At 34.5% G+C, this 16,920-nt stretch overlaps 1 protein-coding gene across 2 annotated transcripts in view; it reads left to right on the top strand.

Annotated features, from left to right (window-relative positions):
* Positions 1–16,920, top strand: part of Otogl (otogelin like) — a 123,791-nt gene that overhangs the window by 67,314 nt on the left and 39,557 nt on the right. For both annotated transcript variants that reach the window (XM_048359009.1, XM_048359001.1), the window contains 6 exons: positions 3,159–3,275; positions 5,185–5,341; positions 5,688–5,714; positions 10,977–11,144; positions 12,704–12,982; positions 15,641–15,758. In XM_048359009.1, coding sequence (XP_048214966.1) covers positions 3,159–3,275; positions 5,185–5,341; positions 5,688–5,714; positions 10,977–11,144; positions 12,704–12,982; positions 15,641–15,758 — 866 coding nt within the window. The remainder of the gene's footprint in view (positions 1–3,158; positions 3,276–5,184; positions 5,342–5,687; positions 5,715–10,976; positions 11,145–12,703; positions 12,983–15,640; positions 15,759–16,920) is intronic.

The raw sequence follows: 16,920 nt of genomic DNA, 5'->3' as shown, positions 1-16,920 counted from the left end.
TCCCTCCTCCCCATTTTACCCCACTGAGTTGTACAGTTGGGTTACAACATATTGTCTTATAAGAATTGCAGTTGCATTGGTTTGCCTATTATCCTTTGTCTCTACATTTTGATGTTCTCAGGGTACCAAAATCAGTTCCAGTGAGATCATGGGTAAAACCATAGGGAAGAGCAACAAAAGAAAAAGGCATAGTTTCACATAGTACTTTGAAAATAACAACAACAATGATAAATCACTTATTTCCATAACTTGTAATGTTGCTTTTAATGGATAGTGTTATGAAATGATAGTTTCCTGACTGGTTGCCAACCATGTGGTTACTTACTTAGGTACTTTGCAAAATACTGTTACCATTTATTAATATATTTTAAAAAATAAACAGAAGGTGGGTTTAAACATCTCTTAATTTGTAAAAATTAAGCAGTGTATTTCAGTGTGATATAATACCAAGATTTTATGTTTTTATGGCCTCCCTTATTGGGAATAATTAGTACAGGTTTAGGCAAGCCATAGCAGAGCATCACAAGGCCCAATAGCTATACCCTTAGGAACACATAAGATGATGCTAAGTGAAATGAACTCCATGATATGGAAACAAGTGATATATCACAGTTATAACTACTTTCAACGTCCTATGTGAATGTGTAGTTTCTATTATTGATGATGTTTTGTATCACCTTCCTATGTTTGTACCTACACTATCTCTGTAATCTTATCTGAGTATATTGGAAACCGTGTTTACTGGTATTGGAAGTAGGAAATTCAAAGGGAATACCAAATTCGAGAGACACGGGGTAAAAAAAGAGAAATAACTACAAAAGCAATACTTGCAAAACTGTTTGGTGTAAGTGAACTGAACAACTGGGCGGGGGGGAGGGAAGGGGGGGAGGGAGGGGGGCATGAGGGACAAGGCAACAAACAGTACAAGAAATGTATCCAACGCCCAACGTATGATACTGTAACCTCTCTGTACGTCAGTTTGAAAATAAAAATTTGAGAAAAAAAAAAAAAAAAGAAAAAAAATGTATTTATTTACTATCGGGCTGGGGATATAGCCTAGTGGCAAGAGTGCCTGCCTCGGATACACGAGGCCCTAGGTTCGATTCCCCAGCACCACATATACAGAAAACGGCCAGAAGCGGCGCTGTGGCTCAAGTGGCAGAGTGCTAGCCTTGAGCGGGAAGAAGCCAAGGACAGTGCTCAGGCCCTGAGTCCAAGGCCCAGGACTGGCCAAAAAAAAAAAAAAAAAAATTTATTTATTTACTATCAAAGTGATGATTTTACTTGTTAATATCTACTGAAAGAGACAAAATTATTTGGATCTTGATCTTCTTACCTACATCTTTGACCTAATAATTTGTTTATGCCACCACACTGGGCTTAGTTGTTCAGATGAGGTCTTGATCAGAGTGACCTCAAACTATAATCTTCCAGTCTCTGTCTCACAACTTGCTGGAGATACAAGTGTAAGCCATTACACCAGCCCATTTGTCATTTCCTTATGAAAAAAAACTTTCCAAATCCTTTCTGCTAGCTTTTTGAGATATAAATAAATCACTATCCATAGGTATTTGACTATTCGATGATAGCATGCCACACATTCTTCTTACCAAGCTATAATTTAGCAACCATTGACTAGCCTTTCTCCCTCTATTTACTCTTAAGTTCATTCACTAAGATTTATTTAGGACTAGGGTTTCCATCATATTTAGATTTTGAATATTAAAACTATATATACTTTGTAAGAAGTTTTAAATTAACTTTAGTAAGTGAGATTAAAAAACCAGCAACAAAAATAATAGTAAGATAGAGATAGTAAGTATACAAGATAATAAATAGCCAAGATGGCTCCTGGAGAAGGTGATCTGGGGATGAATTCTTTAAGAATTACAGGAGGTGGGAAGGTATATTTTATGGAAAAGAATATAGCAGAAAAAAAAGGCAGTAGCTGCCTCACAAGTGGCAGTAAGGATGGATAGATTAGGGTACATAAAATGAATTTCAAAAAATCAATATAATTGTGGTGAACAGTTTGAACTAGACAATAGATGGAATGCAAGGTACAGAGTTTCAAGCTATCAAGGGCACAAGGCTCTAACATTCTAGCTAGAACATTATTAGTGGAGATGAGAAAACTGCAAATACACAAATATAAATATACAAACCTTAGTTTATATATATGGCTTAAAGAAAATTAACTCAAATTTTAGTCAAGATGAGAGTAATCATTTTGGGTGAATGATTGTAGTTTTTGAAGGGTTAACAGTGTTTCCTACTTTCTGGCTTCAGAAATTTCAAATATGCATCCCAGATAAGAGAAAAATGCAGCTTAAAACATGTTGTGAGATGTGCCTGAGAGTTATTTAGGTGACCAGTTTAGAAATACAAAATTAAGGTCTGGGATGAAATAATAATCTGACAGTATATTTATGCTGTTGAAATCATGGCATGTGTGTTGAATGAGAAAATACATGTTAAAGAATAAAACTTTGTAAAGAGAGGAAGGAGCTGGAGGTTGGGGAATGGCAGCAACACAAACTAAAAAAATAGTGCTGCGGAAACCAAATGAGGAGACATTTAAGAAGGGCTAAGTGCTTAGCAGAATCAAAGGTAGCAAAAGGTCAAGCTTCACAGATTGCCAAGCTGCCTTTATGTTTTACAATGAGGAGGTCACTGTAAGCGGGGGGGGGGGGGGGGGGGGGGGGGGGGGGGGGAGAGGCTGAATGGGAGGGGGTCCTGTTCTTTCTCAGGGTAGTTTTAAGGAAGTAGATTTGAGGAGTGGAGCTTAGGGGAGTTGAGACAGTATAGAATCAATACAATTTCTGGGAAGACAGGCTGTGACAAAAATGAAAGAGGTAAATATTGATGGAATAAGGCTCATGCTCATAGGATTTGTCATGCAAATGATGCGCTTAAGAACAATTGATATATTTTTACTCTGTCTCTAATATTACTATGCTTTTAATACTAAGTTGCTGACAAAGATGACAAATACTATTAACCATATATGGATAAGGCAGATGTTTTATGCAAAGCCTATCTCAATGGATGAGAATATTAGATGTCATTGACATGGATGGAGTATGGGAGGTTACCTAGATGTCTGTTTGAGAAATCCTCTCTTTAAGATTTTCATTTCTCTTAAAAAATGTCAACAGTGTGAAGATCCAGTTGAAGCAATGAAACCCTGTGAGGCTCATCAAAACAAATTTCCTTATGCCAAGAGAGAATGCTCCATTTTGTACAGTGATGTCTTTGCTCCTTGTCGTAATGTGGTAAGTGAATTCTTTACTAGGTTCCCAAATTTTGAGAGGTACTGCTGTATCTGTAACACAGAGATAAGAGATAAATCACTTAGCTGCCCAGGGGTTGTTTTTTAATTTTTTCATATCTATCACTCAACTATCATCAGGAGGGCCAATTTGATGGTGGTTTTCTGTAGAAGTCATGCAGTTACTGGACTAGCTTTCTTTCTCACTATCATAGACTTAACAGTCTCTGTATATACCACTTATAATATTTTCTATCTTATGAAATGTTATTATTTCTTTTCTGGGAGTGGTGGAAATGAGGTTTGAACTTACAGCTTCGCACCTGATTAGCAGGTGCCGTAGCACTTGAGCCATGACTGAAGCCTGTTTTGCTTTGGCTATTTTTATGATAAGCTTTTTGGATTTTGATTAGGCTGTAGCCTTATACATTGATGCTCCGATTTACATCTTCTGTGTAGCTGGAACCACAGGCATCTATTATATTGAGCTTAGTTTTGGAAATTAGATCTTACTTTCACCCAATTAGTGCCCTAGGGATGTATTTCCTATCCACTTGCATAAATGTTAGTCTTCAGGGAATATTCCCAGTTTGACTTTCTTCTCCTCAACCCAAAGAATAGCTTAACAAAATCACTAGTGACACACTTAAAGTTGCTTTACGAGCATGTTCTAAGAATGTTATTTATTCTGAAACTTAACTTTTTAAACTTCTTTCCCAAAAAATAATTTTAGGCCTTACAGAAGTTTTTGAAAGCAGTTTAACATGTTTGTAAAAGTCTAGCAGCATTCCTGCTGAGTATCCAGATACACCAGTTGCTTTGAGGAAAGGCAGTCTTGTGATTTTTGAGCTGTGAGCTAACTTGGCTACCTTTTCCTGTGAACAACATTTATACTTTAAAGAACAAGAAGAACCACAAATTCCAGACAAATGTAGTTATACAGACAAGGCTGTAGATATTTGGTATATCTGGTAGATATTTACTTGAGAATGAGTGGAATAAGTCTGTGTCATCAAGGAAAGTGATGATTTCTTGTCCTTGAAAGATTTGAACTTTCAAATGAAAAGTAGAACTTTGTAAAACTTGGACCTACCACTGTGAGTTTGATACTTACCAACTTTTCTGATAATATAGATGACTGTATTTACAAAGGTGATTCATTGATATTGTAGATATTTAAATACATTAATATTTAGAAGATTTGTGTAAGGCAGTGCATTTTCCAAATAACCAATGTATGATGTTAATCAAGTAAGGTCCTTTCTTAGATATGTTTAAACCAAAGGATTTGAGCCTATCAAAATACAAGGTTTGTTACTGTAACTTTAGCTTTACACTCTACCTAATCTTTATGAGGGCAGTATTTTTTTTTTTGAGTTTATAGTATCACTAAATGACACAGTAACCTGAGATAGACACACCAAAAGATTCCTTCTCCAAGTGTGTGTATGGATGGGCACTATTTTCCTTATATGCTTTAACCAAAATCAAATCAAAACGCAAACATGGTAACAAATAAAAGAAAATGCTCAGTCTTAAACAGACTGAAAATGCTCTGCTTATAACAGAAAATGCTCTGCTTATAATGCCCTGTACATATGCCAACAATGAAATGAAGAGCCTCCAATTGTACAAATCTGTTATGCCACAGATGTTGAAATCGTATTTATTTGTTATTTTTATTACTTGTTTGTTAGTTCTTTGATATGAGACCCTGCCTAATAATTCCTTTTTCCCTCTTTTTTGGTATTGTAGAGCACTGAAATGACAAGAACCCTCTAGGTGGCAGTGCTAAATAATGAAAAATTAAAAACAAAACAAAACAAACACCTGCCAGTTTCCTTGTAGAAGTTTGAGTTTTAAACTACTTGTCAGTACATAATGAAATTGTCATTTTTCATTTCATTTTTCAGATCGATGTTACTTCTTTTGCCAAAAACTGCCATGAAGATACCTGCAATTGTAATCTTGGTGGGGACTGTGAATGTTTGTGCACTAGTGTAGCAGCATATGCTTATAAGTGTTGTCAGGAAGGGGTATCAATCCACTGGAGATCACCCACTGTATGTGGTGAGTACTCTACGGAGAGAACCCTTCCGGGGACACCTTTTAAAATGTAAATTGCTGGGCATAGTGACTCATGCTTGTAATCCCAGGTACTTGGGAGGTAGAACATGGGAGAATGGTGGCTGAGATCCACCCAAGGGGAAAAAATTATGATACCCCTATTTTAACAAGTAAAAATCTCTGAGTGTGGTAGCACACATCTGTCATCCTGGTAATGTGGGAAGTGTAAACAGGAGGATGGGATCGAGGCTGGACCCAACACAAATATGAGATTCTACTAAAAAATAATAACGAAAGCATACTCAGATAAACGTTATTGTAGCTTACTACTTCTTCTTTTATCTTTTAGCAATTGATTGTGAATATTACAATGAAGGTATGTGGCATTTTAATAATGATATCACTATCAAATTATATTAGATATGGTTTCAGTTTAAAGCTGTTGAAAATTTATACTGTAAACACAGTTCATAACTTAGCTCATAACTTTATGAAAGAGCCTTCAACTTTTCAAATTTGCCCCCATTTCTAAGCATACATATTAAGGTTTATTCTCTGAAAAATGTTGTATAACTTAAGTTCTTGGCACTTAAAAGGCCCTCAATAACTAGTTTTGAAAAGTATGAATGAATAAATAATATTAGTTTAAAATTTTAAGTTAATGGGTAAAAGATGTATATCAAAGATATATATATCATTATGTGCAAATTTGAATTGTTCAAAAATTTTAAGTTCAATTTTACTTTTAATTGATAATAGTACATATGTATGGAGTATATGTGGTATTTTGATACATATAGACATATTGAAATGATAAAATCCAACAAATTTGCATAGTGGTTATGCAAATTATTTATTTGTGGCGAAACATGTAAGATATCTTCTAGCAAATCAGTATTTTAAAATATAACATCAAGAAATCTACTCATTTTTATGACAACATGGCCAACCTTCGCGGGTATTAGATTGAGTGAAATAAGCCAGGCATAGAGACAAATACTCTTTGATGTTAATAATATTTAGCTAAAGTAGTGTAATTAATAGAAGTAGAGAGGAAAATGGTGATTACTAGAGCCCAGGAGGTGTGTGTGTGTGTGTGTGTGTGTGTGTGTGTGTGTGTATGTGTGTGTAGGTTGTCAGTGAATAAGGAAAGGAAAGATGTTAACAAAAGCATACTAAGTTTCATTCAGAGGGATCAGTTTTGCTGATTTATTGCCCAGCATAGTGATTATAGTCAATTTTTATTATGCTGTGGAAATCAAAGAAACAAAATGTAAATATAACATAAGATATTTATTTTGTTATTGCTCAAGACAAAAATCATTATCTGTGTATCACCAGAATAAGAATTTATTGAGATAGTAATAATGTAAATCTCTTAGCTACACCAAACATCAAGATTTCCACTAAGAAGTCTGAGAGGATACACTGCCAAAAGTAAGGCAGAGATGCAAGGAAGATAAAAGCTTTGGTGAAAATGTCAGAAGCTAGCAGATTCAGAATTTGCTTTTTGTCAAACCTACTTAATGAGGAGGGCAGAGCCACCAAAACTGACTCAGACAAGTAAGAAGATCTAGGGAGGTAAGCACTTTTGTCAGGGTCTGGAATCAGTCTAGGCCACTGACAGGTGGATGGAAAATTAGAATAATGGATACAGGAAATCTGAACCAAACAACCAGTTTAAGGCACATTGAGTCACTTACTGAGCCAAAGAAGATCTATCTGCTGTAGATGTCTGAAGAAAGCTAGATAACTTTAGAGAAATAGATATGATGAATTAAAAAGAAAACCCAGCATTTTAGCACTTGGTTGCTTTTTTTTTTTTTTTGCCAGTCCTAGGGCTTGGGACTCAGAGCCTGAGCACTGTCCCTGGCTTCTCTTTGCTCAAGGCTAGCACTCTACCACTTGAGCCACAGCGCCACTTCTGGTCATTTTTTATATATGTGGTGCTGGGGAATCGAACCCAGGGCTTCATGTATACAAGAAGAACACTCTTGCCACTAGGCCATATTCCCAGCCCACTTGGTTGCTTTTGTTATGTTAGACTCAGGGAAATTTAATAGACATTTTTATAATTTCTAAGGAAATTGTAATTTCTAAGGATAGTATAGAAGTTAAAATTTTCTTACTTTCCTGCATAGGGAAGTTAAAATGTTGTGTTTAACATGTGCCAACATTTAAATATCCTTCTAAGTAGGTAAGAAAATCTAAAAAGTATGTCTTGTTTAAAAATATTTCTTGTTTATTGTGTTCAAGATAGGCAGATAGACAGAGAGACACACAGACACACATACCCAGATACACTCATAAACAATGGTATTTTAGGTCCTTTAGGTTCCATGACTAAAATGAAATTGATTTTTCTAAAAAGAATAGCAACAGTATAAATAACAGTAGCTTTCATTGTGTTAACTGAATATAATTTTAATTTGAAATGTATTATAATTTTATTATATTTATCTATTTATTTAAGTCTGCATTTTACAAATGAGATAATTAAGACACAGAAAGGTTCCATAATTTTGCTAAAGCCATGTAGCTAAAATACGATCAAATGAGACCCGGAAACTATCTGATTTCAGATTTAGTGAATTTGCTTTCCATGCTACTTGGACTGATGTGTGGTTAACATATCCTCGCATAGAACAGTGTAACATATATTGTTATTGGAGACTCTATATTATGTAGAAAGATAATTTGGGGTAATCTTTAATATTTATGGAATTCTCTAGACCAGTTCCTATTCAATTTATAATGCTGTATCAATGGATCAGAGGGTGAGCACAGGAACTTCACGAGACATTGGTAGGCTTACTGGAGTAGCAAGGAAGGAGTATGTAAATATTCAAGAGAGTAAGAGTTTGTAAAATAGTATTTTAGAGATAGATGTTTGAAGAGATTATAAAATGATGAAGATTGTTCATACTAATCAGAAAAAATAAAGTGTTTTATGACTGTTCTTAATTTATTTGATCTTGAATACCAAAGCATTATTTACAGCAATCATAACTTCACCTAGCTGAATCATCTTTACCTTTCTTTACTTAATATGTGCCAGACACTGGGTGTGTGGTGGTGCACCCTGTAATCTCTGCACTATAGTAGCTGAGAAAAGAATCTTGAGTATCAGGTTTTCCATAAGACTTTGTCTTAAAATGAAAAAGATTAAACAAAAACAACAGCAATAAATTAATAAAAAAAAGAACCCCAACATGCCAGAGACTATGTTATGTGATTCAAGGAAAATACAGAAATAATTCACTGTGATTGAATAGGGAAAGAAATTTAAATAGGAGAATTTAGAAGTAATAGCTGACACAATTTGAATAATCCTCACCACAAATATTATATAAAATGGCTACGACATAGTACTTAGAACTCAAAGGTTTTATTGTCACTTTTGCTGTAGGTGAGCTAGGACTTTATTATCTTTCTATTTTTATGCATTTTTAAAGCTAATGATTTTATGAGATAGGCTATGTTTATCACTATGTCTAAAGAATCATTGCTCTTATTAGTGAAATTTAGTAGTAGAAAATTAATGATAAAATCAATGGTTTGTCTCTAATTGCTGGAAATATGCATGAAAATGGTAGTATGACATGAAATGTCAATTTGAAAGCATTATATTCTTAAATAAATGGATTTCTCTGATAATAGTTTCTCCTCAGATCCTGAGAAACATTTTCAGTTGAGGAAAGGTGATTTTGTTCATCTGTTTCTCTCCTTTCTCATTTTTTTTTTCTGACTGAGGCTTGAACTCAGATCCCTGGTGCTGTCCCCAGAGTCCCTCTGTGCTCAAGGCTATTGCTCTACCAACTGAGCCACAGCACCACTTTCAGTTTTTGAGTGGTTAATTGGACATAGGAATCTCACAGGGACTTTTGTGCCTGAGTGGGCAGATTGCCGGCTTTGAACCTGAACCACAGTCCTCAGATTTCAGCCTCCTGAGTAGGTAGGATTATAGGTGTGAGCCACTGATGCCTGTCTCCTTTCTCATTCTTAAGTCAGCCATTCCTGAAGATGCTTCAAGCCCTCAACTTGCTGATTCTATCTATCTATCTATCTATCTATCTATCTATCTATCTATCTATCTATCTATCATTTATCTTACTGCACTGGAGCTGTATCCGATAATTTACATATGGGTCTACTTTTTTACATGTTATTTGCATCTTTGTTCAAACTAAAATATTTATAAATCATAGTATATTTGGAAAATTTATTTCACTTCATTCTTGTTTTTCCATGAAAGCTATCCCTTAGGTAGTAGAGACAGCAAGATTTTTCATAGCCTGTAAGTGTTCCCAGATGCTCTATGTGTCCCACATTATACTAGTGGAAAGTACAACCCCCAAACATGTCATCCTCTGGGTGGGTCCCTTTCCTGGTCTATGTGATATAAATTTTAATCCTTCTTTTGTTTTGACTTCATATCCCTTTAACCTAATGACCTCTCATCTTACTTGTCCTGGGTCCCACTCCTAAAGGAGAAACATGTTGGTCTCCTATACATTAAATCTGCCTTTCCTCTCATTCAGGGTAGGCTAGGAAGGGAGACTTGAGATGAAAATGAGAAAGATGAATATGAAAGAGTGTAATACTGTTCATCTTTTAGGATGTAACCTGTCACACATGATTAACATTACTATAACCTACAGCAAAAAATGCGCACATATCTGTAGAATATTTAGCTGTTAATCATCAGCTTAATATTTATGCAGAAGAAGCTTTGAACATTTACAATACACAGTTATGTTAGGACATTAGATCACACAGAAATTGGATAAAAGTCAAACTGATCTCGTGATCATAAAATTGAATGCATAATTTTCTAAATACCAGTGAGCACACTTATCATTTGTGTACTGCTTTTTTGAGCTGTGTAGAAAATTTATTTTGGTTGAGATTCAGTTTTATTTCTACACTGACCAATTCTTACTATAGTAGATGTTTTCTGCTTCATAGGAAACAATTATAAGTTAAAAAGTCTTTTGACTTCGTCTTATATTCTCTTGTGCATAGACATATTTCACCAATGTAATTTAGTAGTCTTCCAAAATAGGAAAATACTGTATACTATGTGGATTCTTTTTTTTTTTGTACAGTGCTACTAAGGAGAATGATTTTTAGTGGACTATCTTAATATTTGCCATTGAATCAGCTAAGCTTCTTTTGTTTATTGAGATAAGAGTTTGGAAAGCTAAGCTGAATCAACTTAGTCAAGTAGGTTTAAAAAATTTAAGACTGAAAGCTTAAGCCAATTTTCTCTTTAGCTCAGTTTTCCAACTATATAGATCAAACATAGAGTATATAAATACAAATGAAGACGTGTACCTATGCATGTAGACAAGTACATGTTCAAGTTTGTATCTTGTCTACATGTACTTGTCTACATGCATAGGTACACGTCTTCATTTGTATTTATGTATTCTGTGCTTCAAGATGCATAGTCTATATTTGACATGTTCTATACTATTCTATTAGTTTTGAAAATAATTGAGTGATTTTACTAGTGATGATTTTTAATTGTTCAGTATCTTTGGGCTATTTTTTAATTAAAATTTACTTTGTTGAAATGATAGAAAATTTAAAAATCCTGTGTTTATTAATAATTCTCTTATTTGTACATTATTAGGGCTTGGAGAAGGGCCATATATGCTGGCAAATTATGGACAGAGTGGCCTTATTCTGGGTGCCAACATGACTAGTAGAAGGATTTTCTCTTTGCCCAAAAGTAACCTTCATAGCAAGTTTTTTTTTAATTTTATGATTACTCCAGGCCTATACAAAGAGAAGACATCATGTAAGTATAATTGAAAATAAGACCTAGTTTTTCATTTACGTTTCTATTATCCATTTTGCTATTAATTTTGGATATCATACATTTATGAAAATATTTTATGAAGGTTCTTTATGAATAAGAACTCTAATTTTAGCACATCAAACAGCTGTCTATTTTGTATATGAAATAAAGTGTTTTTTGGCCATATTTATGTTAGAACTGCTAATGCTTGATTGTATTTTGGTCTTAAAGCATAGCTCAAACATTCGCAACTTCACCATGGAACCTATTTAACAATTTTTGGAAGACAGTTAACATTTAAAGGATAAAGCGAAAGAGAAATAAGTGATTTGATTTCAGAGAAGTTAAATGTTGAGTGCATATTTCTGCATAGAAAATAGCCTCCTCTCTCCTGGCTCACTGCATATTGTTAGAGCTTACAAGGTGGCGCTAGTGGTTTGGGAGGTTTATGTCCACTTGATACCTCTTCTGCGTATGGTAATGTCCCCTTTGGGTCCAGTGATATTAGCCTAGTTTGTTACAATGTAGCCTACATAGAACCATGCAGATCATACTCTATAAGCTTAGAAAAATGTCCTTGAATTTAATGAATCTTACTTAGCTTTTACTTCTTTTGAGAAATGCTCCCAATTCTCCAGTTAGAATAAATCATTTTTTATCTATGAAATGAACTTAGTTCTGAAAGCACCTACCAGTCTAAAATTTTAGTTTATGCTTGTCATACCAATTTCTTCTCATATAAATATTCTTTTATTCTTGTTTGCATTTTCCAGTGCTCAGCTGAGTCACTTTCACATTTTTATGGCATAATAAATGTTTTGAGTATCATATTAAATTTGATAGCTCTTCTTTTACGACTTATCTTAAAGACCATCCTTAATAGACTAATATAAACAATGCTTATTTCAAAAAATCAACAAAACATCTCAGTTAAAATTTTTATATCATGAGTTTTACCAAGATAAGGGAAAATTAACAGAGTATATAACAAAAAAGGAGGATACCTCTCGAAAACTTTGGGAGGACGAATTGCTTATTAAACATCTGACCATCATTTGGGAAATAAACAATATTAAGGAAATAATCTTCTCAATTCAGTAAATTCTCTTGATAGAAACAATACATTAAGAACACATTGATATTAAAGTACAACTAGTTACATACCTACATTGATATCTTCTTTATTTTCTGACTTCTCTGTTCCAATTTAGCTGTTTATAAATTGTGTGCATTTAAAAACACAAATATGTGCAATTAATCATTTAATTTCTTGTATGAAACTGTGCTCAAGCGTGTTACTGATATTTACTTTTCTTCCTTTGACGTTTATAATAAAATAGAACTTAGCAAAGATTGACTTAGGAGATACATTGTTTTGCTGTGTGTTTAAAGTATTTTATTTTGCTCTGAGAGATCTTATTATCTTCACATTAATTATGTGTGCAAGCTGTGTGGTACTATTTCTCACTTAATAATATGAACTTTGATAATACCATGCTGGCAATTTACCTTCCCTGAGACTGCAATCAGTTGTCCAGATACTGCTTTATGTTTTGCAGCTTTGGCACTTGTGTCCTTGGAATCTGCTGAAAGGCCAAACTACTTTCTCTATGTCCATGACAATGACACACTCAGTTTGGAACTGTGGAAGGCAAATGCCGCCTTTCAACAGAAGGCCACATTTTTCCACCATCAGAGCCTCTGGATCCCTGGCTACAGTGCATTTGAATTATACAGCAAGAAAGGCTTTTTCATCATAGTCACAGACTCTACTGTCAAAGCATCAAAATATGATGACTCTGAAGAATTCAAACAGTCAAGTAGCTTCAGCATAGAAGGTGTGTTTCGTTAGAGTGGCAAAATGAGGTTCCATGCATAATTGATAAGATGAGTGGTAGTCATTAAGTTTTTAACATTAAGCTATTTTTTTATATATGTAAGTAGATGGTTATGACCTTAAGTAAGTTTTGTAACTGTATACCTTCAGTTTATTCATCTGTAAGACAGGAGAAATAATAATACCTAATTTATCTATAGTATTAAATAGACATAGACATTAAAATGACTTAGGAAAAGCAATAACCAACTTAGCCTTAGTTATAATTATTATCCGAAGTAGTATCTGGACTTGAGATCTACTTATATTTCATGGTAATCTAATGTTTGTCTTTTTTTTTTAATCTCCCTCACCCCTTAGAAAGCAGCTTCTAGGTAATGCAGTTCTTAGAGATCTCTGTCTTTTTGAAGTCAAGGCTGTCTGGTTCCATTGGACTCTAGAAAATTTCCCTCATTCATCAGAAACCTGATTTTGTTTCTAACATGCCTTAGAAATCTACAGTGGTTGAATTTTCTGAGTTTATGAAAGCAGTCTCTATGTCTTCAATGCTGTCTTTAAAAGTCATGGTTGATTTTTTAAAAATCCAAGTGCTCGATTTCTGTCTTGTTTTGCAAATAAATTGTGTAATTCTATATAATCCCCAAAATAGTTCAAAAGAGCTTATTATTGCCTTTTGTTGTGTAATAATCTGAATTGGAAAATTCAAATTGATCTTCAGACTTTTGTCTCATGAATACAGTTTCTGTCCTCAAATATTCAAAATTTGCCAGGAGGTTTTACACAAGCCCAACTGGCAGGGCTCTACAAGGGTTCTTACCCTGGAAATAGGGCTCAAAGGAAGGTAACTTGAATTTTTAGGTATAATCTGATGACACAGGAAAAGACAGGCTCAGCAACTCTATTACTTTCCTATAGGCAGCAAGCAGCAACAGAAGCTGGTGTTCCAAGGCTTGGCAAATCTGTGCAGGGCAGATGACTCATGTCTGTACCTGTGCTCCATGGTGCCCTTCAACAGAAGAACCCTGAAAACACTCCACTGTGAATTTTGTTCTCTGGATACCACTGGCATTACTGAACACAAACTCCTTCCTTCCTTCTTCCTTCCTTCCTTCCTTCCTTCCTTCCTTCCTTCCTTCCTTCCTTCCTTCCTTCCTTCCTTCCTTCCTTCCTTCCTTCCTTCCTTCCTTCTTCCTTCCTTTTGCCAGTCCTGGGGTTTGAACTCACAGCCTGGGTGCCCTCTCTGAGCTCTTTTGCTCAAGGCTAACACTCTACCACTTGGGCCACAGCTTCACTTTGGCTTTTCTGTTTATGTGGTACTAAGGAATCAAACCCGGGGCTTCATGCATGCTAGGCAAGCACTCTACCACTAAGTCACATTCATAGACCAGAGCACAAACTTTCTAAAACATGCTGTTTAGGATGGAGGAAGACAAAGGTTAGGCTGTTCCCAAAAGTTCTTATCTCATTGTGTTTGTATGTCATTCTCAGAACATTCTGTCATTATTGTTAGAATTGCAAATGGAAACGTCAAAAAGCTAGTCACCCACAGTGAACTGGGAGTCTATGTTCTATTCTTCAGAAAAAGAGATATTATCATGCCTTTAAAATATTCAATGGAATAGGGTAATGATTTAACTTGAGCTTTCTGGAAGCTGAACTTTTTAAGCCTTTATTTCCCCTTGACTCCAGGAATCTGCTCTACTGAAATGATACCTACCATTTCCACGTGTGGTGCAGAGAATCATAACTAATAACATCATCAGAATCTGAATTTTATTTTCATGGTTTTCTTAGACCTAAGAACTCTAGTTCTGAAAGTAATCATCTCAGCATGTATGAACTTATAAACTTAAGTTCTTTGGTTACTCTTATCTCCAGATACACAGATGCTTTGCAAAACATTTTATTTCCTTGCAGTTCTTCGTAATTGAATTATTTATCTGAAGTTCAATTCAAGGCACAACAGTGTCTTGAATTGGAGTTGGCTTGTTAGAGATTATTTTAACTGTTCTCGGTGTTATTCTATTATCTGAGTTTGCAACAGGAATGTTTTAATTGAGGAAGGTTCTCTATAACTTTAAATTTGAATCTACTCATTTACTCTTTGGTCTTCAAACAACATTTATCATGTACAAGACAATGTGTTAAGTTTTACAAGAAGGAAAATGACAGAGCATTCTCCCCAGATTTGAGATAATAATGCATGCAGTTGGTCTGGCTATTTTCCTAGTGTTTTTGAAGTTAGCAAGACACTAGGCTGCTTTCAGTCTCAATATCTTCTATTGCAGGCCAGAAATAATATCTAGTAAGTAGAGAGGTAGCAAAGATAAAAATAGAATAATGTTAAAACATTACTCTTCACAAAATATATTTCCATGCAAGATACATGGTTCTATTAATGTGAAAATTCACCAAACAGATCAAGGGAGATTTTGAATTTTCCACAGCCTCTTCCAAATTCTGGGTAAGAAATCTTTAAAGATAGATTTACATTTTGGTAGCCTATCAATGAGATACTTTGGTTCCCATGCCGTCACAGTGTTTTAATTTTATAATTCTGTCATTTTTACAAGGGTCCATACAAAGGTCCAAGTCATGAGCTACTGGTCTTCAGGCTGTGCATTTAAAAATGTACACGTACTAAACTTTATTTTCTCAGAGATCCAGGCTGCTGTGCCTTACAGGAGAGCATGTGAATGGCGATATGAACCTTGTGCTTCTCCCTGCTTTAAAACTTGCAGTGACCCTGAAGCATTAGCATGTAAATTTCTTCCACCGTAAGTAATGAGCAAACTGTACTGTTAACAGATTTTGTCTTCAGGGAAGTGTGTGTGTGTGTGTGTGTGTGTGTGTGTGTGTGTGTGTGTGTGATTTAAAAGTAGCTCTTAAGAAATCTTGTCTATGCTATATACTAAATCACAAATTAATTTTATGATAATCAAAGCATGGTTATTTAAGCATTACTATATGTTAAGAATTCTCATTATCAGGGATATATTAACAACAAAATTGATAAAATACTGACTTTTGGGGGTTATAATCATTGAGTTAAAAAAGAAAGTGAACAAAAATATAAGCATATAAGGCAACATATTGTTGGAGTTAAATGGTAATAAGTATTATGAAAAATATAGGAAAGTAAAAGATATACACACATATATACATACACACATATTACACATATCACAACTTCTTTATCCACTCATATGTTTTAGGGAAGCATGTCAGCTTAGCTTCTTTGTATAGTGCTGAAGGAAAGACAAAAATACATGTGACGTTCTGGTACAATGATTTGCTTTCCTTTGGATATGTGCCCAATACTAGTATGCCAGCATCATATGGAAGATCTTTTTTTTAGTCTTTTGAGGAATCTGCATACAGATCTCCATAGTGGTTGTTCTAGTTTATATTTCTACCAACAGTGTATGAGGGTTCATTTTTTCCATATCTCCACCAACATTTGTGATTTATTTCTTTGATAGCTCTCATTTTGACTGTTGTGAGATGAAATTTTAGTGCATTTTGGTTTGCTTTTCCTTTATGGCTAAGGATGTTGGACTTTTTTAATGTGTCTATTAGTCATTTATATTTCTTTTTGTGAGAACTGTCTGTACTTCGATGCTCAATTTTTTATTGGATTACTTTTATCTCTTGCTATTTATTTTTTGAGTTCTTTGCATTTCTGGATATTGATCCTTTATCTGTTGAATCACTAGAAAAAGATTATCTCCCATTCTGTGGATTGTCCCCTTGGTCTAGTGATTGTTTCTTTTGCTGTTCAGAAACTCTTTAATTTGATATATATCCATTTTATTAATTCTTACTCCTATCTCTGGGTATCTGGAATTCTATTTAGAGAAAACTGACCTATACCTATAAGTTGCAGTGTTTTTGCTATATTTTCCCATATTACACTTAAAGTCTCAAGTTTTAATTTGA

Source organism: Perognathus longimembris, chromosome 1, assembly GCF_023159225.1.
Source record: "Perognathus longimembris pacificus isolate PPM17 chromosome 1, ASM2315922v1, whole genome shotgun sequence".
Classification (NCBI taxonomy): Eukaryota; Metazoa; Chordata; class Mammalia; order Rodentia; family Heteromyidae; genus Perognathus; species Perognathus longimembris.
Note: the sequence above shows the minus strand (reverse complement) of the source record. Positions and strands in the feature narration are given on the sequence as shown.